Source organism: Apis laboriosa, unplaced genomic scaffold, assembly GCF_014066325.1.
Source record: "Apis laboriosa isolate Shangri-la unplaced genomic scaffold, ASM1406632v1 scaffold40_cov151, whole genome shotgun sequence".
NCBI lineage: Eukaryota > Metazoa > Arthropoda > Insecta > Hymenoptera > Apidae > Apis > Apis laboriosa.
In genome coordinates this window covers 1,833,011-1,860,949 of record NW_025223180.1, presented here as the reverse complement: position 1 = coordinate 1,860,949, position 27,939 = coordinate 1,833,011, and the positions used below count along the sequence as shown (strand labels likewise).

The 27,939-nt window shown below is 20.7% G+C and overlaps 4 protein-coding genes across 6 annotated transcripts; 2 read left to right on the top strand and 2 right to left on the bottom strand.

Annotated features, from left to right (window-relative positions):
* Window positions 1-67: 67 nt before the first annotated feature.
* On the top strand, window positions 68-8,529 carry LOC122715909 (recQ-mediated genome instability protein 1). Of its 2 annotated transcripts, none has more exons than XM_043938492.1 (12): window positions 68-434; window positions 611-862; window positions 1,838-2,125; window positions 2,231-2,358; window positions 5,852-5,995; window positions 6,060-6,266; window positions 6,390-6,547; window positions 6,683-6,998; window positions 7,102-7,365; window positions 7,475-7,750; window positions 7,832-7,924; window positions 8,353-8,529. In XM_043938492.1, the coding sequence occupies exons 1-12, from the start codon at window positions 353-355 to the stop codon at window positions 8,518-8,520; spliced, it is 2,376 nt and encodes a 791-aa protein (XP_043794427.1). In that variant the 5' UTR covers window positions 68-352; the 3' UTR covers window positions 8,521-8,529. The 2 variants fall into 2 exon arrangements, with proteins under 2 accessions (XP_043794427.1, XP_043794426.1); XM_043938491.1 differs by having other exon boundaries at window positions 1,838-2,137.
* Window positions 8,530-8,550: 21 nt separating this feature from the next.
* On the bottom strand, window positions 8,551-10,300 carry LOC122715912 (2-methoxy-6-polyprenyl-1,4-benzoquinol methylase, mitochondrial). The gene is made up of 5 exons (XM_043938494.1): window positions 10,114-10,300; window positions 9,302-9,714; window positions 9,029-9,117; window positions 8,812-8,935; window positions 8,551-8,727 (listed from the first exon to the last, which is right to left on the bottom strand). Exons 1-5 carry the CDS (start codon window positions 10,271-10,273, stop codon window positions 8,638-8,640), a joined length of 876 nt encoding a protein of 291 aa, XP_043794429.1. The 5' UTR covers window positions 10,274-10,300; the 3' UTR covers window positions 8,551-8,637.
* A 795-nt stretch (window positions 10,301-11,095) lies between these two features.
* Window positions 11,096-27,105, top strand: LOC122715907 (maternal protein tudor). 2 transcript variants are annotated; one of them, XM_043938489.1, is made up of 13 exons: window positions 11,096-11,193; window positions 11,697-12,374; window positions 12,720-13,730; window positions 13,809-14,228; window positions 14,836-15,317; window positions 15,436-15,509; window positions 15,648-16,553; window positions 16,647-17,067; window positions 17,186-17,373; window positions 18,958-19,122; window positions 19,527-19,684; window positions 20,019-24,162; window positions 27,006-27,105. In XM_043938489.1, the coding sequence occupies exons 2-12, from the start codon at window positions 11,767-11,769 to the stop codon at window positions 23,917-23,919; spliced, it is 8,334 nt and encodes a 2,777-aa protein (XP_043794424.1). In that variant the 5' UTR covers window positions 11,096-11,193; window positions 11,697-11,766; the 3' UTR covers window positions 23,920-24,162; window positions 27,006-27,105. The 2 variants fall into 2 exon arrangements, with proteins under 2 accessions (XP_043794424.1, XP_043794423.1); XM_043938488.1 differs by lacking the exon at window positions 11,096-11,193 and adding an exon at window positions 11,266-11,475.
* Window positions 26,199-27,526, bottom strand: LOC122715911 (the record flags this gene model as incomplete). Its single annotated transcript, XM_043938493.1, has 2 exons — window positions 26,943-27,526; window positions 26,199-26,275 (listed from the first exon to the last, which is right to left on the bottom strand). Coding segments are annotated over exons 1-2 (561 nt in total), but the record flags the coding sequence as incomplete, so codon positions are not given.
* Between the last annotated feature and the right edge of the window lie 413 nt (window positions 27,527-27,939).

Sequence of the window (27,939 nt, the reverse complement as noted above, 5' to 3'; positions counted from 1 at the left end):
TATACATTTTATTTACAATAAAAATATACAGGATATCTGATATAGGGCTATCCGTCTGCTAGAATTACATAGATTGAAATTTTATTATATTTATTATATATTTAGATATGTATTTAAATGTGAAGACTTCTAATTTAAATATTACCATCTTTATTATGAAGTAAGCGATATATTTAAGGGGTTCTCATATAACAATTCAATTATTCTTAAAATTTAGAACCCCTGATATGTCATAAACAACGAAGATGGCTTACAGTCAACATTTTGTTAATTGTATATGTAGATATGATATATGTTACTATTTACGAAATTTTTAATTCTGCTCAATAAAAATTAAAATTTGATTAAAATTATGGCTCAAGCGAAACTTAACTCGCAAGAAGAAACAAGTAACACGCTAAATGATAAAGAGAAAGAAACTGATGAAAAAGAAGGTATGTATTCTGAAAAAATTATTTATTTATTATATATAATCTATTAATTTAATCAATTTTATATCATAATTTGTTTAAAATATTTCATTTAATTTATAATTTATATATTATATTAATTTATATTAATTTATATTATAATATTAATCACAAATAAATTTTATTAAAAATATTGACAGGCTCAACAACAGTATTAGAATGTGCAGTTTGTCTTCAACCATGTATATATCCTGCAAGATTACCTTGCAATCATATATATTGTTATCTATGCGTCAAAGGTGTTGCAAATCAAAGTAAAAGATGTCCTATGTGCCGTCAAGAAATTCCTCCTGACTTTCTTAATAGACCACAACTGGTGGAAGTAGATGAAACACAAAAAGAATCAGAACATTTTGAAGAAGAATATCAATGGTTTTATGAAGGCAGAAATGGTAGAGTATTATATAAATTTATTTTAATTTTAAAATATATATTATAAATTATATATATATAATTATATATATATAAATAAATTAATATATATATTAATATGTTTATATATATATATATTAATATGCTTTTTATAATATATTAAACATAAGTATCACTATAGATAAACATATATTATATAAATGGTACAAAAATATTTAAAAATAAAAATTGAAAAAGCTTATTATTAAAATAATAAAATAGAATTATGATTAAATTATTAAAACATTATGAATAAAATTAATTTTACTAATAAATTAAAAATAAAAAGTAAATAACTTCATTATTTGTTAAAAACATGTGATGAAGTATAGAGAAGTTTATATCCTACCCCTTCATAGGTTGGTGGAAATATGATTCAAGGACCAGCCGGGATTTGGAGGATATTTACAACCTAGGTAGCACCCAATGTGAAATTTTAATTTGCGGCATGCTTTACATAGTTGATTTTAAAAATAATTGTCAATACAGAAAATATCAACCATATTATAAACGTAATATTAAGCGCGATAAAAAGGACGCACCATGCAAAGGTGTTTCAGGAATAAAATAATTTGTAATCTTATTTTTTATACCATTTTAAATATTGGCATAAAGTGTTTTTGATTGTACTTATAGTCATATAATTATTTATAAAACTATGTATGATATATAAAATATTATAAATTTTCATGTGAAATATGTATGACATAAAATTTAATAATTTTCATGTATGATATAAAAAGTATAAGAATTTCCATTATTTTGTTATAAAAAGATAAATATACAATTTAGTTTCAATATGTATATTTATAATAAAATTTCTGTATTCCAGAATATGTTATTTTTCTTTATGAATACCCTAGCTGAACTTAATAATTGATTTATTTAAATAAATTTTTTTCATTCTCATTATGAATGTCATAATTTGTGTAATTTTTTAAATTACATTGTTGCAGGTTGGTGGCAATATGATCAACGTACAAGTCATGAATTAGAAACTGCATATAAACAAGGCAAACGGAATTGTGAATTATTAATCGCAGGATTTCTTTATATTGCTGATTTTGGTTCAATGCTTCAGTTACGTAGAAATGATCCCTCTAGACGAAGAAAGATTAAGCGTGATTTATATAATGTACCGAAAAAAGGAGTTGCAGGTTTAAGATTAAATAATCAAGATGAAGAAATTACTAGAGAAGTAAGAGGAGCAGAAAGACCAGCTAGTCCAGCAAGTGATGATATGGGTATAATGATTAGTAAAATCAGTTGAAGTTTTAATTCTATTTGTAATAACTGTACTATGTTTATTAGTAATTATATAAATGGATATTATTATTTTATATTTAAAGGCACCGGAGATGGTACAAATACTCCAGTACCTCCAAGTAATACACCACAAACACCAGCTGGTGGAACAGCAAGTGGTGATGCTACACCCCTAAATGACAGAATGGAACAAAGAGACTCTTTACATCAGGTATTAGAACAAATGCGTTCCTTAGTTCTGAGAGAACATTTATCTTCAGATACAGATGATGAATTAGAGGAAGATGAAGAAAGTGAATCACCTTCCACTCATCCTACATTATAATGACTACAAACATCTAATAATTCCTATGCATCAGATGAAGATCATTTTCAAAAAATTTAATTTATTGAAATAAATGTGGCATTCTATTAAGTAAAAAATTTAATATAAATAGTATAATAAATTTGTGTACATGTTCAAAGATACAAAACATTTATATGTATTGTAATGTACTGATATGCAATCTGTACATTACTTTGTGATACTTATTAAAAACAAAACAATTAAGTACAATTAAGTCTTTCACAATTAAATGATTATTATTATTTCAGTAAATAATTATTTGAAATATTCTTTTGCATATAATGATTTTTCAATAATTGTTTTATAAATATGTATATTTGTAATTTTACACTTTTTATCATCTCCTTAAGAAATGTTCTCCAGAAAAAAAAAGTATCATTCCATATTCCTGTACTTCAATATTGATTTTACTTAATTGATATTTATGTAATTTTTATAATTATTGTTAATTACATTATAAAAGTCGTAATTTAAGTCATTGACAGTTAAAAATTTCTTAAATCTTTTTATTTTTAAAAAAATAACAATAATATATTATCTTTGAGCACACAAAATGTAACATATTCAAAAATTAATTATAAAAAATTAGCGATATTTCCTTGCTTGCATGTTCGGCATAACTAGCGCACTGCCATTTGCTCGCATTTGTTATCAGTATTTTTTATATTAGTATCTTGAATTTATGCATTATTACAATTTAAAAACATAATTTTCAATTGACTTGTTAATAATATTGTTAAAAATAAATTTGATAATTGTTAAAAATTGTGTTTTTCAAGCTTCATAGATAAAATGATTCTATTAATTTTTTAATGATAATAAATTATTTTTTATGCATTAATTATTTAAATATTGAATATAAAGAAAAATTATTAATATTAAAATAATTATACAAAATTATATAAATTACTTAAATATATTTTTAAAAACATCATAAATATTCATATTTAAAAATATGTGATAATTTCTCAAAAAATAAAAAAACATGTATATAAATGTAAAATATATAATTCATCTTAGATATAAAAATTTCGGATAAAAATGAAAATATATGTAAGACTTTTTTTCTTGTAATTTTTTATATGTGTCACATGTAGAGAATACAATGAATATATAAGTACACATTTTCGAAAATATTATTATATATATATCAATTTTAAATTCTTAAAAAAAAAACATTTGGTTTAAAATAAATGATATACAATATATATTAAATATATATTAAATTTCTGTTTAAGAGAATTAACTTATATAAATCAATAATTATTTTATTATTATGAAATTTCACTTAAAACTATTTTCAAATGCTGTAGTATTAAAAAAATTTTGCGAGGAAATTTTAAATATATCAATTTCATATCAATAATTCGATAATTGAAAACAACAACTTTAAAATTATATATATAAATAAATGAGTTTTTTCTAATATTAACATAAAATATTCATTAAGATTTTAATAAAAATGCAAATATGATATATAATATTAATATGATATCAAAATATTCTTTTTTTGAAACTATGATATTTGAACTCTATTTTACTCATTCTTTTTTAACAAATAAAGAATTAAATGAATTTTTAATTATTTTTCTCTGTTATAATATCAAATCGATATTTAGCGGGCTTGCATCGTAACGTAAAGAGGACTTGTTACACTATTAATTGAATAATTAATTGACTAATATATTTTAACATGTTCAAACATTAACAGTTTATTTTTAAATAAATTGTTTTTAAAATTTGCAACAATTTTTTTTTAAATTTCAGAAAATAAGAATAAAATTTAAACTTTTTATATTTTTTTTATATAATAATAGAATATTTTTTTCTGCTATTTGTTTTTTCAATTTTTTTCTAACCTCACTTTTCCTTTAATTTGATAATTTCCATTGCTCCTATTTCCTCTATTTCCTTTCTTTCTCTTTTAATCAGCTAATAATTTTATTTTTGTATTTCTATCTTTTTCTTAATAAAATTTTTTATTCTTTTTTTTTTAATATTTTATTTTATATTTTTATTTTTTTCATGTTCAATCACAAATCTATTACTAAATAATTACAACATAATATTTATCGACATCAATTTCATGAAATTATTCATTAAATAAAATGCAATATTCTATTTAAAAATTAAATATATTCTATTTCTTTCTAATCAAATTGCTAAACTTTAAAAAATTATTTAAATTATTTAAATTAAAAGAGTTTAATTTTTATTTATTATTAACAAAATAAATATGTTTTTTATTATACAATTGTTATATTTATTTCTAATAATATGCATATTATTGAAAAATAATTTTTTTTTTAATTTTATCATACATATATTATATTAAATTTATAATAATTGATTAAAAAATAATCAAATGAATTATAATATATACTTAATACATACTCGGTTAATATGGCATTCTATATTATTATTATATTTTAAATTATTATTTATATTTATCTACATTATTATTTTGTATTTTAAAATATTAATTTACAATATTATTTTTTATTCTATAATAACTTATTATTGTCTCCCACAATTTAAAATATATAAATTAAAATTGTTTTATGAATCTTAAAAAGTATAATCATTATATGATCTTTCAAACTAAAAAGTTTTTGTATATACATATATACATGTATATACGTTAAAATAAAAATTATTAATACTTTGCATATATAAAATATTAATGTGGAAATATAACATAAATATTACTTACATAAAATTATGTTGAATGCATTAAATGCATGTGTAAATATTTAAAACGATTATTTGACAGCTATAATTATTATCATTTAAAAATATAACCTTACATTTATATGTTTCTTTATTTAAATCTGGATTCATATATTTAAAATTTTTTAAATTATATATAGTTTCATAAAAAACATTGAAAAAAAAACAAAAGTATTTTTTTTTTTATTAATAACATCTTATCTTAAAAAATTTTTTCCATAATTATTATACATAATTATATATATTGAACAAAATAAGAAAGAAGAAAGAATTTAAAAAAATATTAAATAATAATAAAATATAAATATTAGAAAGAAATTATATAAAATATGTTTCATAAATATTTACTTATATATTAAATATTTTACAAAATTGAAAAAAAAAAATATCATTTTAATGTAAATTTCACATAGAAATAATATAAAAGTACATGAAATGAATGAAAACATATTCAGACAAATAAAAAATAGATTAAAATTAGAATGTTATTTAATGAATGATGAATGGTTAAGAGATTGTATAGAATTTTATATGAATCAACATAAAAATGTAAATATTAATTTTAATTTTAGAAATATAAAATTCAAATTATTTTTTTTATTTTATTACAATCAAATTTTATTTTCAGTCAAGTATGGAAGAAATATTACAATTTGTAAGAGGACAATGGCAACTTAGTGATTTACGTGAAATTAATAATGACAATGGAAGTTTACCTCCTAAGCTTTCAGAAAAAAAATTTATTATATTATCTGGAAATTATATCCTTCAGGTATAAATATTATATTCAAAATGATTATTTAAATATTTTTTTTATTGTTATTATTATCATTCAGGTAGAACAAATGTATAATATCACAAAAGCAAAATATAAACAATTAAAAGAAATTAGAAATGTTAATTTCTCAGAAGTAGATCCAGCTGAAGAAGAAATGATGAAAAAGATGACAAAAACTCATAAAAAAAGAATGATGCAATTAAAATTAACAGATGGATTACAAAATATAATTGGAATTGAATATAATCCAATACCTCAATTAAATGTATGTTAATGAAAATTATATAAATTATGAAATATTTTAAAAAAATAATTTATAAATATATAATTATATATAATTAACTATACTAAAATTAAATACTGATATTGATATATTCTTTCTATCAAGGATATGTTATTACCAGGATATAAACTTATGATAATAGGTCCTATAATATGTCGTAGAGGTGTATTGTTATTAGAAGAAGGAAAACTTAAAGGAATTGGTGGTGAAGTTGATAATTTATTGATACCTAATGCTTTGGAAAATATTTTAGCTAGAGCTCTGTGAGTTTAATTTAAATTGCTATGAATTGAATTTTAGAAGAAGTAATAAGAAAACCAAAACAAAAGTAAATTGTCAAATTACTTGAAACAAAATTATAATAATAATAATTTAATATATATATTTATCATTTGCAGAAATCTACCAGAAAATCCTGATCCTTATAATGACAATGAAATAAAGTCAAATAATATTCAAAAAGAAGAATCACAAATAGATGATAATTTTTTTGAAGAAGATTTTCAAATAAATTTTGAAAATATCTCAAAAAATACAAATTCACATAATAAAAATGAAGAAATAGTAATAGAATCACATAGTAAAAATGAAACTAAGATATATGATAAAAGTCCAATTAAAACAAAAATTGAAAATATTAATACAGAAATTAAAAATGTTCAAAATCATGAAGATGAAAAAATCATAGATGATGATGATTGTTTTTTAGAAATGGTTATTTTCATATTTTATTTTATGAAGAGATTTAATTAAGTTTTAATTAATATATAGATTATATTTTGAGATTTAATTAATTTTTAAAAATATTTTATTGCAGATTGATGAAAAACAATTTATAGAAACACAAGTAGAACAAAATATCATAACACCCTTTAAAGCTTTGCCAAATGAAGAAGATGATGATCTTATTATAATAAATGAAGAAGAAAAAAATAAAGATGTAAAGCATGATATTTTCAGAAGTACCATAAAAAATGATTCTTCACATTTATATCCTACATCCTTAATTACTAAAAAAAATGTTTCTGATTTAAAAGTTCAAGAAAAACAACAATGTTTGTTAATTAATAAAGAGATAAGTGTAAGTTATTGAATTAATTTAAATTTATTTATTTATTTTGCTAAAAAATAAAAATTAGTATCTTTTTAAAAATTTTATCTAAAATATATTTAATTATACAATTTCTCAGGTGTCAACATCTTCTTCTGAAACAATAACATTGAAAAAAAGTAAAATGGATAGACATATTACAGAATTTATAAAAGTGGTAACTGTTCCAAAAGAAGAGAAAATTTGTGAATTCATTCATGATATAAATAATGAAATAATAACAAATAATATCTTTAAAATCATTCGAGGTCATGTTGAAGTTCTTGGAAAATTATCAAAAAAAGACTCATTATGGATTTTGGAAGCTACAATAGCAGATGGAACTGGAACAATAGAAGTTTCTTTCTCAAATAAGGTTCACATTATAATTTATTTAAAATAAATTTTTAATTTATGAATGAATTCATAATAAATAAATTTCATTCTATGATTTCAGCTTTTAGAAAATTTATTAGGTTTTAGTGTAAAAGAATTTTCATTGAAGAAAAAATTGAAAAAAAATCCAGAAATTGAACATGAACTTAGAATGGTATTTTAAATCCGTATTTTTATACAAAATTTTATAATTTTCTAAAAATTTTTAAATATTTATAATTTTTAACTCTTTGCACTCCAGACCTATTTCGCTCGGTCGAACCAGCAACTCCAGACTCAGACCCGCGTATTAGATTATCATAAGATAAGATTACACCTCATAAGATTATATGTAAAGAGCTTAGGAATCTATTTATGAAACGATATTCTAAAAAAATCAAACATAAATAAATATTATCGTCATTCAAGTTGCTGCAACAATCTCAATAATGTCAGAGAGTCACCGCTAGTTACCGAGAGTTACGGCATTAACTCAAGTAGTGATCGAGAGTCATCGTTGGAGAGCAAAGAGTTAATAATTTAATTTCATATCAAAATAAATAATTCAAAAATAAGTAATAAAAAAAAATATAAATGTTTCAGAGTTTTCGTAATGCAGAACAAAAAATAAAAACATTGGATGCACTTTTGAAATTAGAGTTAAATATAAATAAAAAGCCAATAGTAATTGAAATTATGGATTTAACTCAAGAACAAAAAAAAATAATAGACAAAAGATTATCCAATTTTTTACTTAAAAATTACAAATAGATAAACTATAATATTCAGTAGATTATTTCATTAATTTTTATTAAATATTTTGATATACTAAAAAATATAAGTAATTTATAATGTATTTAATTATATTTAAACAAAATATAATATAAATTATAATTTAAAACCTGAATGAATAGCTACTATTCCACATGTCAAATTTTCATATGTTACATTTCTGAATCCTGCTTCTTCTATCATTTCCTAAAATGATTTAATATTTAAATATTAAATATTTTTTTAATAATATACACATAAATATTTCTATATTTATATTTTATTATTTACTTTAAAGTCTTCTTGTTTCGGGAATTTTCTAATACTCTCAACAAGATATTGATAGGGTTGCCATTCTCCTGCTATGAGTGTGCCCAAGACTGGTATAATTTGAAATGAATATTGATCATAAACCCTACAAATTTTATTTTGTAACATAAATATGTATTCTAATCATCCATATATACATGGTTTTTTATGTAATTTTTACTTTATATTAAATAATTACCATTTTAAAAAATTATTATCTACATGACTAAACTCTAAACACATGAAACGACCACCTGGAATAAGTACTCTGTATGCTTCAGAAAGTACCTACAAGCAATATTATTTTTCTTTTTTAAAAAAGTTAATTTTTGTAAGAATTTTATTTTATTAATTTTCTTATAATAAGACCATAAATATAAAATATAAGTATATTTATCTTTATTTAAAAATTAATTTAATATTATTAAAATATTATTATTATTAAAATCTAATATATGTTAATTTAATTTACCTTGTCAATATGTGTTACATTTCTAATTCCAAAAGCTATTGTATAAGCAGTATATGAATCATTTTTAAAAGGAAGATTTTCTGCATCGCTTTGTTGCCAATCAATATCAACATTATTTTGATTAATCCATCCTAATTTTTTTATTCTATCTTTACCAACTTTTAACATATTTTCATTTATATCACAAACCGTTACAGAACTTTTTAAATTTTGATGATTAAGAGTATTTTTTAAATAATTTAAATATCGAAATGTAATATCTCCTGTACCACCAGCTGAATCTAATAATTTACTGCCATGAGTTGGTCCAAGTCTTTGAATGAATATATCTTTCCAAATACGATGAATTCCAAAACTCATGGCATCATTCATTTGATCGTAAGAATTTGCTACTTTTTCAAAGACTGTATATACTAAATAAAAAAAAATTAATTTATTAAAAATAATAAAAATCAAAGAACTTTCTGTCATGATTATTACTAAAAAGTTATTAATTATTAATATCAAATTATTAATTATTACATTAAAAATTAAAAAAAAATAAAAAATAATAATATTAATAATAATATTTCAATTGAAATGAAAATTATATTAAAGAATATTAAGAAAACAATTTATTATATTTTAATTCTTTATGCACTTTACATTACATTTCAAACTCATATTTAGTGTAATGTTTTTTTATTAAAGAAATATGTTATTTTAAAGCAAAAATTATATTCCTTTTAGAAACAAAATATTTTATTATTTACAGTACGTACAAAGGAAAAACATAAAAATATAATTAAATAATTAAATAAATTGTAAAACACCTTCTTTCACTTTATCGCTTTCTTTAATGGTTTTGAATCCAAAATGAGTTACTTTCTCATTATTATTAGTTTCAGCAGTATCTGAGTAATACTTCTTAAATAAAAATATCATTCTTTTATTTTCTATTAAATTTAAAAGAAGCTTTTGTTTTTCAATCATTTCAAAATATTTTAACAATAATAACAATAGCAATATCAGTCATAAAAAATTAAATTATTTGTGAAATTATCAGTGAATTTTTTTAAGGTTATTTTAAATTTATAATTATTATATAAATATAGTTCAAAAATTGATTGTTGTCAAGACGATAGAACAAGAAAGATATTCTGCTTGCTAATTCATAGACATATAATTTATATGATGCTGTTTGTAAATGTGACAACGAAATTCACATATTAGATTCATAAGGAACAACCAATGAAATCTAGCTGTCAACTCCTGAATTCCCGCTCTATATAAGTATACGTAATATGTTTAATGTAACGTATTGTTATAACAATATTAGAATTCATAAGATAAAAAATTGTTATATATTACATATATTGTATTATATAATAGTTCATTTTAATTTTACAAATTGTTTATGAAAAAAATAATATACGTTATATTATACAATGTTAAAACAATTTAACATTTATTTTAAAAATGAAATAATATTTAGGAATTAATTATAATAAAATTATATTAAATGATTATTGTATATCTATATAAATAAAATTTAAATAGAATAATAAAATTTAATAATTATAAATTAATAAAAAATATATGTATATATTTTATATATATATATTTTATTCATCTATTTAAAAAACTATTTTTTAACTGTTTTTTTTTTTAAATTAAAATTCATTTATATTTTCTTTGAGTAACATTAAATATATTAAATAAAATTTTTTTTTTCGATATATAAATTAAATTTTCGCGCCATTTAAAGCTATGATCAAAGGTACTTTCATGTGAGTGATGAAAAGCCGGTCAACCGCCAGATTCTGATATTATTTATAAAAAAGAAATTTTATGAAAAAATTGTTAATTTAAATTCTAACGAAACGGATTAGAAGACATATTTCATTCTTAAGGTTTGTATTACTTTTAGTTCTAATGTTGACATAGATACATACATCTTTTTTATACGCAGTATCGTATAAAGAATTTTAGTTTTGGATATATAATTCAAGTGATACATGTAGTGTGCACATTTAATATTAAATAGAACAAACAGTAATATTTATTAGCCAAAAAAAAATGTTATGAAAATTTTTATTATATATACATTACATTATGTTGAAATAAATAAGTGATCAAATAATTTTTGTTAATAAAATATAAGATAGTTATGTGATATCTTTTAATGCAATACGGTAAAAATAAAAGATATTTGTTTATATTGATATTTATTAAAATAATATAGATAAAAAATAATGTAACTAGAACAAATATATAAGAATAGAAAGAATCGTAATCATATGATCTTCCGGTCGCATTATTTGATAAGTCGAAGCTAAGGTGGCCCAGTTTTAGTTAACGGTTAGGATTGAATAAAAATACTTTCGTGATATTGAAAAAAAACTTGGTATTTCAGATTACAAATTCATCTATGTAGTCAAATAAAATTTAATATTCTATAAAAAAGATATATATTATATAACGCGATGAGCATACAACAAAGTACTGAGTTGGTTATTTTTGTGACCCATGTTGAAGCAGAGAATTCATTTCTTAAAATCTGGGGTCAAGTTGATAAAAATTCTGCAACATGTGTAGAGCGTATGATCTTACCCTTGGTTGAACAATTTGCTAGAAGTCAAGGTTGTGTTGGATCTCAATCAGCCAATTTACGCATCAATGCTCTATGTTGTGCTAGATTCCAAAATGAAGGATATTATCGAGCAAAAGTTATTAATATACGTGCTGATAGCATGGTAGTTCTGCAATTCATAGACTATGGTAATATTGAAGTGTTACCACCTCAAGAAATACATTTACTTGAAAGTATACCTGGTTCTGAATCTCTGCAATCTTTTCCACCTGTGGCATTTGATTTTACATTAATGCATGTATTACCTATAAATGGTATTTGGGAAAATAATATAATCGAGTCAATTAAAAAGACTCTATGGTATAATGAATATAAAATCTTGATTCATACTGTGGTCAATAATCATCGTTTTATTAAACTTTGGTATAATAATGAAGATTTCAGTGAATTATTAATCAATAAACATATGGCAATGAGAGCAACATTGCAAGAAATGTTTAGGTATTTATTTTATATTCATAGATATTTTATTCAAATTATAAAATTTGTTTAATTCCAATAATATATTTTTTTTATATTTATAATTTACAATCTTTATTTTCTTTTATTTTATATTATTTATAATCTTATTTTTCATAATTTTATAAGTTCATTAGATACATAAATGCAAATGGATTAATAAATTTCATAAATTATTAAATTATTTTATTAAAAATATTATTAAAAATTTTTATAATAATATATTAAATAAATAAACAAAAATTTTATCTAATAAATTTTTTTAATTAAATTCAAAATAATATATAAATATTAGAATTATTTTTATTAATTTTTATATTTCTATAGGCCAAAATGTATACAACAATCTCAAGTACCAATTTATCAACCACCAAATAAACGTCTTATTAGTAATAATTGTACTACAATGCCATCAATGCAAAATATGGATCCATTACATGATGGAAATGAAATACATGGATTTCAAAGAAATGTTCCTTTGTGTTGTGCAGTTCAACAAAAACATATGATGCAAACTTCCATTCAAGAAGCTCTTGTATTTAAATCTCGTGTTTTGGATGTTCCATCAAAACATGATGTATATGTTTCATTTGTAGAAGATGGTCCACATAAGTTTTCTGTACAACTTCAAAGTACTTCTCAAATATTAAGTATGCTAATGAGAGAAATTAATAGTCATCCTATAGAACCATTACAAGAACCTCCTTTGCCTGGATCAGTATGTTTAGGTCGTTATACACAAGATAAAGTTTTATGTAGAGCTGTTGTAATGTCTGTTATGGAAAATAAGTGTAAACTTTATTATGTTGATTTTGGTCATACAGAAGTGTTACCATACACAGATATTTTCCAGTTACCACCTCATTTTATTAATCCAAGAGTACTTTCAATTCGATTTACATTAAGTGGTGTACATGAATTAAATGTTACTGATAAAATGAAAGAATATTTTAAACAAATAGTATCAGGAAAACTACTTGTATTGCATGTTCGACCACCAGAAGGACCACCTTTAGTACAATATGGTGACTTATATGATGATGGAAAAAATATAAAAGATATTTTAAGACAAGCATTTCCAACACCAGTTATAGTGACATCCATCAGTTCATCTTTTGCATATCAGAAACCAAAAAAATTATCAAAAGGTGTTGTAGAAATTGTACTTGTTTCATTTGTGGAATCTTTTAGAAAATTTTTTGTACAAGTAGAGGATTATATTACATCTTTAGAATTAACAATGAATAATTTAGCAGATTTTTGTAAGACTGCACCTACTTTGAGCCTAACACAATTAAAAATTGGTCTTCCTTGTGCTGCTTTATATGATAATCAATGGTTAGTTAATTGTATATATAATTAAATTAATATATATTAATTTAAATTATTTTACGTTATTACTTTTATTATTATTAGGTATAGAGCACAAATTTTAGGTATAAATGGAGATAATATAAAAGTTTTATATATTGATTATGGTAATGAAGAAATTGTAAGTTTAACATCTCTCCGTTTAATTCGCGATGATTTAATAAAAAAATTGCCAGCTCAAGCTATAAAATGTACTTTAAATGGCTGGGAACTTTTACCATGTACCCAGGAAATTCATAATCAGTTTGAGTTATTAATTTTAGAAAAACGTTTACGTTTAAGAGTTATAGATGTGAATTTAGATGGCATTATAGTAGATTTGTATGGAGTGGAGCAAAATGATAATATTAAATCTCAAATGCTAGATATAATTAAAAATCAAGAAAAAATAATAAATGAACCACTAAATTATCAAGATGCAGAAAGTCAACATTCTACTAAAATGATCTCAAAAATTGATCAAAGGTATCTAATTATTTTGATTTAATTATAATAATTCAATTAGAATATAATATATATTCCAATATATATAAAAATTATTTGATTTTATAAAGTATTTCAAATAACTTAATAATTTGCTGTATCACAGATCTTGTATAAAAATTACAAATGAAATTTTTGGTTCAATAATGAAAATCTATTCAAATTTTTAATATTAAAATAGTTATTTTAAAATAAATGAATATAGTTTGGTAACTTTTAATAAGTTTAATAAATTATTTTTTTAAATCTAATTATTTATTTTCCAAAAAATATTATTTATAAAGTTTTTATATTTAATGTATTAAATTTTAAAAATCAATTTATTTTATTAAGCATTTTGTTATTTTTTATTATTATATAAAATTTTTAAAATACAAGAAATATTTGAAATATTTATTTATTAAAAAGTTTTGTTAACAATATTAAATAATTATATTAATTATTGTATTTATATTGTATATGTTATATTGATTTCATTTTATATAAAAAAATTAATAGTAATTGATATTTTTTTTAAATTTGTATGAAAAATATTAATTTATTTACTTTAATTTTTATTATTAATTTTTTTTTTTAATTTATGTTATAGTGAGGATACAAATAAATGGCATAAAAGGAATCAATCAGATTCATGGCATCAAGAAAAGAATAAGTTTAAAACTTGGAAAGATGAATCAAATGAAGAAAAAATACAAGAAAATAAAAATGAAAAAAGTAGTTTTCATCGTAATGATGTACGAAATGAAAGATTCAATAGAGATGACTTTTCTAATAACAGGAATACAAAAGATAAATGGAACAATAGACATGAACATAATGATTCATTTAAAAATGGAAAGAATACTAGAGGTGGTAGAAATAAAACTTCAGGATATACACCTAAAAATTCTTCTGATAAAAGTTGGAGTGATAAAGATTCTGATACATCATCCAGAGGTAGTAGTAGACGTGGAAGAAGTAGTAATACTCGTGGTAGTTATTCTAGACGTGAAAATATTTCTGGAAAACTGCAAAATAATAAATTTAATGATAGAAATAATGATGGAAGTTTTAAAAGTGGAAAAACGAATAGTAAGTTTTTTAATAAAATATTTAAAATTGAATAAAAATTGAATTTAATTAATAAAAAATATATTATTTATATATCTTTATTTTTTATATATTTTAAAGATATGTTAATTATTAATAGGTGATTCTTATCATGGAAATAGAGACCGATTTAAAGAAAGAAAAGGACAAGGATATAGATTAACACAAAACAAGGTAAAATATTAATATATTTTATATGTTTTATTCATGTTTCATACACATATTTGGATTTAAAAGCATTAATATTGACATACCTTAGAGAAATTTTAATTTTTAATATCTAATTAAATAATAAATTATTTTTTATTTTAGTTAAATGATAGTTTTGCATCTGATGAAGAAGGACGAAAATATAGTCCTATGCGAAATAAAAATGAATTTTATATTCCATGTCCCAGAATAATTATTGGAGCTACAAGAATTTGTGAAGTAGTTTTTATAAATAATCTTTCTGATTTTTTTGTACAATTACATTCTGATTATGTCGCCTTGGATTCTGTAATGGATAATATTGCATCAATATATGAAATTGGAGGGGAGTTAATGAAAGAATCCGATATATTAAATGGAACATATTGTATTGCTCAATACTCAGAAGATCTGAAATGGTATAGAGCCGTGATCAAATCCACTATAAAAAACAATGCAATTGTACAATTCATAGATTATGGTAATACAGAAACAGTTAAATTTGATAAAATTAAATCTATTCAAAAAGAGTTTTTAAAACTTCCAATACAAGCTGTACATTGTAAATTATTTGGTGTAAAGGATAATCTTGACAAAGACAAAATAAAAAATTTTGAAGACGCAGTTATAGGTAAAACATTAAAAGCAGAATTTATAAATGAAGAAAATGGCATATACAATATCTTATTGGAAGAAAATATTGATAATTGTTCAACAAATACTTTTATAAACCAAGAATTTTGCGAAAATATAGATTTGCCATCAAAAACAAAAGAAGACAAAATATCCAATAAAATATTTATTTCTAATATAAGACAATTTAATGAACCTGATTATGTATCTTTGGATGCTGTATGGAATACAGTTTTATATACACCTGAAACTAAAAAAGATGTAATTATTACATGGTTTACGAATCCCAATAATTTTTATTGTCAAATACTTGATAAAGAAAATCAATTTAGAATTATGATGAATCAAATTCAGAAAATATATGTTGGGAGAGAACCAGTTTCGCATACATTACAGGTTATAACTTGATAAATAAATAAATAAATAATTAAATAAATAAATTTGTGTGCATCAAATATGTTGTAAATAGATTTTTATAATTATTTTTAGGTTGGATCTCCTATAATAGCAAGATTCTCTGATGATGGAGCTCTTTACCGTGCAGAAGTCATTGAATTAAACAAATTAAATGGTCATCTGATTCAATATATAGATTTTGGAAACAATGCTGTAGTTAATCCTCGAAAAATTTATCCAGTAGAAAAAAACTTAATGTATCTTCCTAAACAAGCTGTTCAGTGTTCTTTATTAAATATTGCTCCATTAGATGGTATTAGTTGGTCTAAAATTAATACAAAAGCAATTGATAATTGTTTTAATGCTGATAAATATAAGTGTATTTTCCACGATATAAAAAATAATAAATATTCAATATCATTAATTAATGAAGAAACTGATGTAGGTAATATGTTAGTTGAACAAAATCTTGCATCTTTTAATTCAAAAACTAAATCACATATTACTGCTGAAGGTAAGATAATTTTATTATATATAATTTTTATTATATATCTATATTATTAAAAAATATTTATTTATTCATATTTTTTATTTATTATATATTTATGTATATATCGTAATTTTTCTTTTAGATAAAAATTCTTTAAAATCAACAATTTCATGTGATATAGAAAGAGTGGATATAAATCTTTTAAATGGTCAGACACTTAGAGTAAATGTTTCAAGTGTTGAAAATGCATCAAAATTCTATATTCAAATTCCTTCAGCTACTGAATGTGAAAAAATAATTAACACTTATATGGCTGACAAAAATCCTAAGGTATGTTTTACACACACTATATTACTATATTTAATAGTAATTATTTAATAGAGATGTAATTATATTATTCATAATTATATTTGCAATATAATATAATATAAAAATATTTAATATTTAATGCATGAAAGTTATTTAAACATAAAATTTGCTTAAAAAATTGAATTTATGTAATGTTAAAATCCTTAAATATTCATTTCATAAACAATATTTTATAAAATAAAGTATATTTTATATTAAATAGAAATAAATTTCTTGATTAGAAATTTAAAAAATTTATAAATATAAAAAATTATATATTATAACATGATCATATTATCAAAAATAAATATTATATAAATTTTAAAATATTTTAATATTGATACATTTTTTATATAAATATTATAATTATTTTATAACATGAATTAATTAAATATATTTTTAAATATATTATTTTATTTCTATTATGATAATTGTTTTTTTTATTATATATTTCTGAAATTATGAAATAATAAAAAATTACAATAACAAACTAATTCTCTTACTAACAGAATTTGTTAAAAATCGTATGCAGTTGAAATAATAATCCAATACTAATCTTTGTTATCCTAATCATATATTTTTTGCATTTCATTGCACGATGTATGGTATTAATAACTTAATTAGTAAAGTATATCTTCTCTGTACTGTATTCTGTTTTCTTCTACCAAATTGTATTAAGAACCTATTTAATATATTTATATATTCATCATAAAAAATAATGTCCCTGCCATTTTGTATTTTGACTCATAATATTTAAATATAATGTATATTATTGAATAAAAGAGGTAAGTTGTAGTTATATTTTTTACAGGATTATTTTTTACAATTATATTGTATTATATATATTATATTGTGTGTTTATTGTTATAATATTTAAATTAAAATATATTAAAATTATTAATAGTATATTAAAACAAAATCTATTTATTTATTTTTAAATTTATTTACGAAATTTTATTCTAAATATTATAAATATATAGTCTTCTACTTTGAATATATGTAAAATTATTTAATTTTTTATACAAAAATAAATATTTAAATATCTTTAAAATTAAATATATTTATTTTAAATAAACTGTATATTTTCATAAGATAATAATAATTTTTATTATTATTTTTAGTTCTTTATTTATTTGTATAATACATTATTATATATAATGAATAATTTATTATATTAATAAAATTAAATAAATTATCATTTTATATTATATCTAACATTGCATGCTAGTTTCTCATTAAATATAAAATATATATATATATATATTGGATATACATGTTAAATAATTTGTGATGTTTTGACACTAATCAAAATGAAATGATTTGAATGAATAATTTTGAATTTCTATATGTATTTTGAAATTCTACATATAATATTATATATATAATTGTTTGGCTGAAAATTTTAATTAAAGATCATTAAAGTATAATTATTATACTTTATATTATACTATAAGAGTAATATCATTAAAAAAAATTTTCAAAATTAAAATTTCTTATAAATGAAATAATATATAATAAATTTAATGACTTGAACAATATTGGTAAGGATAAGTATGATAATGGCAGGTGATGCAACGATTATCAACCCATGAGATATGCCTAGGCACAGGTTGTTTGGTTTATTCAAATGGAGTTTGGAGACGAGCGGTAATCAGTAACCATTCACAATCCACAGGCTTTAATGTAAAATTCATTGATACTGGAGCATATGATGAAATTTTCTCAGATAGTGTGAGTTTAAAAAAAAAAAAAAGGATAATAAAAAGAGATTAATTTAAATATTAGATTTAATTTGTATAAATAATATAACATTAGTGCTAAGAGTAGAAGTTATTTAATACCATACTTGCTGCATTGAAGATTGTTGATACAATGATGCAATTCATTTTTGCAAATTAAAGATTTATATAAGTAGAATTAAAATTTTTTTATTTATATTAAATTTATTATATTATTTATAAATTTATAAATTGTTATTATATTGCTTGATTTTAAACAAAAAACGCTTAGTTAAATATTTAAAATATTTAATATAATACATTGTTTTTTCACTATAGTAAAGATATCTTTATTTGCTTTTATTTTATTTTCGTTAATGATATGTTTTTAATAATTAATATAATTTATTAATTTAGGTGTTAGCTTTACCAGGAGAGCTTTCAGTAATGCAGAATCAAGCAGTGGAATGTTCCCTTGTAAATACTATATCTATTCCTGAAAGAGATATTATATTGAAAGAGCTTATTGAAGGAAAAGAAGTAATTATATATGTGGATGAAATTGATGATAACAGGTAAATTCAATTTTCATTATAAATCATTATTAGAATATTTTTTTATTATTTATTTTTTAAAATCAAAGTTTTTATTTTGAATATAGAGAAAAATCCATAATATAATATTATTCAAAAAAATAAGTAAAATAAATTTTTGTTGATATGTATTTATATATTATTAAATTATATTATATTGTTTTCATAAATTAATGAAAAATAGGAAGTTACAAAATTTCATTCACAAAATTTTAATTAAGGATATATTCATTTAATTAAATATTATTTCAAATTTTATCAATTACTTTATAATTTTTTTCGCTTTTTTATATATCTATAAAATTGATTTTTTCAGACTTATTGTAAAATTATTTGATTTGAATGGTAATAAGATAAATATTTCTGGAGATATAGATGAAAAAATATCACCAATATGTCCAATGCCTATTTTAAGTTCTACTCATAAAGTATCTGTATCATATGCAGATCATTCTGCTAGCATTTGGTTACAACGTAATGCAGAATATAATTTAGATAAAAATTTAGTTGAAGCACTTGATCAGTATTATTCTACTTCTGGAAAATTATTGGAACCAAAAGTTGATCTTTTATGTGCTGTTAAAAGTATAGATGGTCACTGGTACCGAGCTAAAATTATAAAATGTACAGAAAATGGAGTTTATGTAAATTTCATTGATTATGGCAATAATGAAGAAGTTACTCCTTGTGTATTAATGGTTTTAGATTCACATTTTTATACACCACATCAATTAGCTATTAATGTATCATTACCAGTAGTGCTTAATGGTACAATAGCTGAACAATTAAATATATTACAAAATTATTTATCAAACAAAGAACTTACTGCCGTTTTTCACAATTTAAATAAAAAATGGACAGTGGAATTGCTATATAATGGAGAAAAAATTAGTGATAAATTTCGTTCTCTTAATTCAGAATCACAACAGGAAATATCTGAAATGAAAAAACCTCAAATTCATAATATAACAATGGGTTGTAAATATAATGTATATGTATCTCATGTTGATTCACCTAGTCAGTTTTGGCTTCAACTTGTAGATGATGCGACAAATCTTTCTAATAAACAAAAGCAACTTCAAATTCAAGCTCCTACATTTTCAGAAATAGATGGAATATTAGAAGAAGGAAGTTTATGTGTTGCTGTGTACACTATAGATAATTTATGGTATAGAGCACAGGTTCTCGATGCTGATGAAGATATTACAACTGTTCGATTTATTGATTATGGAAATACAGATGTTATTGATAATAAATCAGGAAATATTCGGCAAATACCAGATTCGTGGAAAGAAATAGAAGAATATGCAATTAAATGTAGATTAGATATCATTCCTATAGAGTCAGAAGATTGGAATATTACAACTTGTGAAAAATTTGAGAATTTAATTTCTGTTGAGTCTTTACAAGCTATAGTAGTAGCAAATAGTATTCCAAAACGAATAGATTTATTAATAAATGACAAAAGTGTTAGTGAATCATTAGTTGAAAATCACCATGCTATAAAAGTTCATACTGAAGAAGAATTGATAGATGAAATAATTGATCTCGAATTGGATCCCCATTCTGCTTTTGTAAGTCATATTAATTCTCCAAATGAGTTTTGGGTTCAGGAAGAAAAATCTGTTGGTGATTTAGAAATTATGACTGATAGATTTATTGTAGCACATATGTTTGCTAAAGTCGATGAAATTAAAGAAAATTTATTGTGTGTTGCTAAATATCCTGAAGATGAATGTTGGTATAGAGCACGCGTTATATCACACAATGATAATGCTACACGAGTTATATATATTGATTATGGAAACTCAGCTACCTCAACTGAAATACGTGCTATACCGGCAGATCTTGCGGAAATACCTCCTCTATCAAGAAAATGTCGTTTAGTTATGCCAGAAGAAATTACAGAATGGTCTGAAAAGGCTTGTGAAGAATTTATAGCATTGGCAGCTGATGGAGCAACTATATTTTTATTAGATGTAATCAAAGAAGATGAAACATCATTGGTGAAATTAACATTAGATGATAAGAATGTAACAGATATACTTGCAAATTTCTGCCAACATTATCCATCAATCATAGAAGAACGATTACCTCCTTTAGGCGAAGAAAATTCACCTAATGTATTTATTAGTCGTATCAATACACCAGATGAATTTTGGATTCAAACTGAAAGTAATACTACAGATTTAAATATGATGATAGATAGATTAAAAACAGCATCTACTTTTCTTCCATTAAATATATTTGAAATTGGTACTATTTGTGCTGCAAATTATTCAGAAGATAGTCAATGGTATAGAGCAAAAATTCTTTCACATTCTGAAAATGGTACTGAAGTTTTATACATAGATTATGGTAATACAGCAATTACAAATGAAACACGAATGTTACCAGTAGATATCATAAATATTCCTCCTTTAGCAAAACGTTGTACTTTACAAAAACCAGATATCATAAATTTTTGGCCTTTGGATGCTTATAAAACATTTGAAGATCTTGCTGCAGGTGGGGAAACAATGTTTCAATTTGAAATTCTTGATAATAACAGTGATCCTGTTTGTATTAAATTAATTTATAATGAAAAAAATATTGTTGATATTTTAGTACCATTTTCTAAAAATATATCTAAGAATAGTCCAGAAGATAAAGAAGAATCATACAAAGATAAAAATGTTAATAAGATGAAAAATAATAATGAAAATAAAAAAATTATGAAAACAGAAGAAATAAATGAAATAAGTAAAGAAAATATAAATATAAACAAATTTCAAGAAAATATTGAAAGTCAAAATCAAGAAATTGAAAAAAATAATTTATGTTTGAGTAATATAGAACTTAGTGTAGATGAAATAGTTCAAAATATGAAAGTGGATGAACCAGAAGAAGATGAAGATATATTTAATAATCATAACATTATTGAATCTTGCCATGAAGATAATAGTGATAAAATAAAAAATGATTTAGAACATTTAAAACCACAAATTGAAATACAAATATATAAGAAAGAAAATGAAATGCAAGCTATTCAAAATAGTACAGAAAGCAATAAAATGCATGACGAAATAAAAATTATGAATACGGAAATTTTATCAAATACAAAAGATAACATTGAAACAATTCTAGATTCGCCAAATATTAAAAATGTAGAAAATCTTGAAACAGAACAAAATAATATAATCCCAGAAACACAAATATGCAATAATGAAATAAAAATATATGAATCAAATATTCAAAATCATTGTGAAAATCCTAGTAATGAAAATACATTAGAATCAGAAAAATTTGTCAAAATACAACATATAGAAACATTAGAAAAAAATGGAACAAATAAATCTTCTATAAGTTTTAGAAAAGAAGAATCTTTATGCATTGATGAAGAAGAAAAAAGTAATGCTGAAAACAGTAAAACATTACAAAACATTAACGAAATAAATATTAATATAACAGATTTTAAAGATAAAATGATTAGTTCAGAAATGCAACTGAGTAATTGTGAAATAGGAATACATGAATCAAATATAAATATTCAATGTTGTGGAAATTCTAATAATGAAAACACATTACAATCTGCAGAAGAATTTGTCAAAGTACAATGTACAGAAACATTAGAAAAAAATGGAACAAATAAATCTTCTATAAGTTTTAGAAAAGAAGAATCTTTATATATTGATAAAGAAGAAAAAAGTAATGCTGAAAACAGTAAAAATATTAATGAAATAAATGTTAATATAACAGATTTTAAAGATAAAATGATTAGTTCAGAAATGCAACTGAGTAATTGTGAAATACATGAATCAGGAATACATGAATCAAATATAAATATTCAATGTTGTGAAAGTTCTAATAATGGAAAGACATTACAATCTGCAGAAACACAAGAAAAAAATATAACAAATAATTCTTCCATAAGTTTTTTAAAAGCAGAGACTAATATTTCAAATATTGATGAAAAAAAATATAATATTGAAAGTAAAAACAATAATGAAATAAATATTAATATAATAAATTCTGAAAACAATTTTGAGGTAAAAGATACGAATGAAAAAATATTTTCAAATTTACAATCTACTGAACTAAAAAACAACGAATTTAAGATTATTGACAAGCAAGATAGAGTTCCATTAATTACTGTGACAGTTTCTGAAAATGTTAATGAAAATAGTGATATAACAAATTCTTCACAATTTGAAAGTATTTCTACAACATCAGAATAATTATTAATTCTAAACTAACTTTAACTATTTGAATACTTATTTTAAGTGATATTAAAATTATATCTTCAAAATGAATGTTATTTACTTTTTTAAAAAAATTTGTATTTAATTTAGAACTATTTTATTACATGAATAATATCTTGCTTGAAAATATAAGATTATTGTAAAGAAGAAATATTATTATATTTTGTCAAAAAAAAAGTTAATGAACAACATTCCCAACCGTACATAACAGCTTTAAATGTAAAGTATAAAATATTTTTATTCATATATTATTTTTTATCTCATTATTAAGAATAATACTTTACATTGTTTGATTATGTAATGTATTAAATAATTTTCGTATGTACTCTTATAAAATATAACAGAATATTGTTGTAATATTATAATATAATTGTTATACGATTTTTTTTTATTAAAATATAAATTTTCTTTGATTAATTTGATATAACATTTGAAAATTATTAAATTTATATGTTTATATATCTCATTTTGAATTATAAACTCACTGAATTTTTAATTATTAATAAAAATTTGTTTATGTAATCATTTATCTTTTTGAATGATTTATAATAATTTTTTGATGATAAAAATAAAAGTTACGGAATTTTTTGTATTTTAATAAATTAATTTTGTTTTCAAATATTTTATAATTGAAGTACATATAATTTTCGCGTTAATTAATGTGTTGTTTTTATTAATATTAATATACTGAAAAATTATAAAACAAAAATTATCAAAAAAGCCTATAAATAATAATATAAATATATTATTACTGTTAAGGTACTAATTATAAAATTAAGAATAAATTTTATAATTGAAGAATAGATGTTTTATAAAATTATATCAAATTTATGATAAAAAGTGAGATTTAATAAATTTTCGACATATTTTTTTTTATAATAATTTAAAATTAAATTTTTGATTTGGAAATATTAATTTTTATTGCTACAACATTTTTCTTTTTTAAGTAATTATATTTAAAATAATTATGAACACAATAATAATATTTCAATACTGATGTTAATAAAAACTAAATCTGATTATTATAATTAATTTAGTTTCTATTGCAACAAGTATATGTTTTTTAAGTTTTCATACAAATAAACAGAAAGATAAAATTTATCATTTATCAATTTTTCATATATAAGTTGATAATTTTTATCAAATACAGTTTTTAAGTTGATAATTTTTATCAAATACAGTTTTTCATACTTGTATGATGCTTAATAATAACATTAAAATGCCTTTAAGAGTGATTGTTAATACATTTTATAGTTAATATATATATATATATATATATATATATATGTGTGTAGTATTTTATTAATTGATGATACAATGTCTTTTCCATAAATGTTTATTACGATAATGTACGTAAATATATGCTCTATAATTATTACTTTTATACTACATTAAAAAATCTAAACTTATATAAGTATATTATACTTTAATATATTAGCATTTAAGAAACAGATTATTTCTTAATCAGAAATTGTTTTTAATATAATATTTCAAATATGAAATGAAAGTAAGAAAATATATGTAATATTATGAAATTTTTACTTTTAAAAAATGATCAATTGTTTTATAAAAATAATCAGAATTTTTTATAATTAATTTCAAAATTAATAACAACGTTTCTAGGAATTTAATCATATTTTCTGTTTCTTAAATTCTAAAAAAATATTCTAATAAAATAGCATATATGTATATATTACTTTAAAAATAATTTTAATAAATCAATGTAATAAAAACAAGTTACGTACTAAAAAAAAAAGTCAGTAAAAATTTATTTTATTATTTATGTTATTTTTCTGTGTTATTTTTTATCAAAATGCATAAATGCTAATTTCATTTATTTTTTATTTTATATATTTATATAAATGTAAACATATCTTTATTTCAAATTATAAACGTTATTAAAATATTGAAACATAAATCAACCTCATGTACTTTACATAACATATATACAGTATTTCATTCTTTAACAAATATGAGATTATGTAAGCATTTTTATTATAATAAAATATATTTTCTAATACGAATTTAAAAATGTTTATTATTTTAAATAAAATTATAATGTTAGAAAAAGAAGTTAAAAAAAATATTAAATTTAAATATCTAATATTTTGAAAAAAAATCCTAATTGAAATTGAAATTTAAATAATAATAATAGTAATAATAATAAATTTAATAATAAATATAATAATAATATAATAAAAAAATATGTTTTATTATATTTTTTATTTATTTATTCAAATTTACACTGTATTTTTCGTTTCATCTTCATTTATATCTTCTTTATCTTTTTTCTTGCTTGATATTTTTTTCTTTCTCCGTCGTCTTCTTTTTTCTACTTAATAGAAGTTAATATTTTAATTTTTTCTATATAATAATAGTTTCTATATTCTAATTCATTCTATATAATGATTTTTTGAATTTTTTAATGATTTAAATTCGTACATATAATAAGATCTCGTGTAACTAATTCCTATCAAATCGAATTTCTAACCGAAAATATATGCAAGAATAAATCCTTTTCTAATGATTACAATACAGATGATTTATATATTGTAATAATATTGTATAATATATATATATATATCTATGTATATAATCTGTAATTTTTTATAATATAACAATAATAATAGTAAATAATAAAATATAGTTATATATCAATAATTTTCACATATTTCGTATATTACTTTTTAAATAAATATATCTTAATGTGATAATAAAAAATTTAATAATTCTTTTAAATATCTTATATATCTAAGGAAAAATGATTGAAATTCATTGTATTATTACATTTTTTCAAATTCATTGTATATTATATATTACATTTTATGAAAAAAATTGAATAAAATTAAAATTAAATATATTATTTTAATTTATTACTATTACATATTAATAATTTACATATTAATTTATTACTATTACATATAAAATAATTTTGTAAAAATATTTAATAATGAACATGTTTTATATCGATTTATTTACATGATAAAATGAAATCATACCTTTTTGCTTAGCGATTTTAATATTCTTTTTCATTTCTGCATTATATATTTCTTGCTTTTTAGTCATCATAATTTCTCGAGCTGCTGCTATTTCATCTTCTAAGTACCATTGAAGAGGACCTCTAAGTCGTCTAGATGTGATTAAGTCAGCCAAAGGTTGAAATTCAATTCCTCGACGTAGACGTCTGTCAACAAGTTGCCTGTCACCTCGATATTTACCTCGAAGACTAATTCGGTCTCGAATATTTCTTTGAGTACTTCGTTGACTGAAATTTAGACTATCGTCATGCTCTTGGATACGAATTTTAATATCAGGTCCTCCATCAGATCCTCCGCTTGAAGGAAAAAGTGGCATAGATCTTTTTCTCGATGCACTTAATTTTGGATCATAATTTTTGATATCACAACAAAATCCATAAGGTTTCACAAAAAATTCATTGTATGATGTACTGGCATTAAGTAACTTTGTTCGGTCTTTTTTCATGTTTTATTTAAAACAATTAATATTAATGTATTTTAAATTTAAACATGAAATACATGTATTAAAGCAAAAAGAAAGAAAAAGGAGAAAGAGAAATCATGCTGGTTTTTTTTTAAAAATTAGGTTTGAAAAATTTGAAAGAACTATCTCGGAAAATCATTGTTTTTATGTAAATAAAAGTTGTTACACATTAAAGTAATCACATTATATTTTTCATTGCTTTTAATTAGAATAATATTATAAGATTAATAATGAAACAAATTAAATATTCAATACAATTTATAAATTGAATAAGATTATTAAAAATTATTAATTATGTATATGAATAAAATATTTTCATATTTTCTTAATCATTTTTTATATTAAAAATTTATTGCTTTAATTATATATAATTTATCATAATTTAAAGTAGAATACTTTAATATTACAATTTTAATTTAATATAGAAAACGTATATTTATAGAGTAAAGAAGAAGCGTTTCTCATGTTTATTCGTGTAAACGAATGATACCGTTT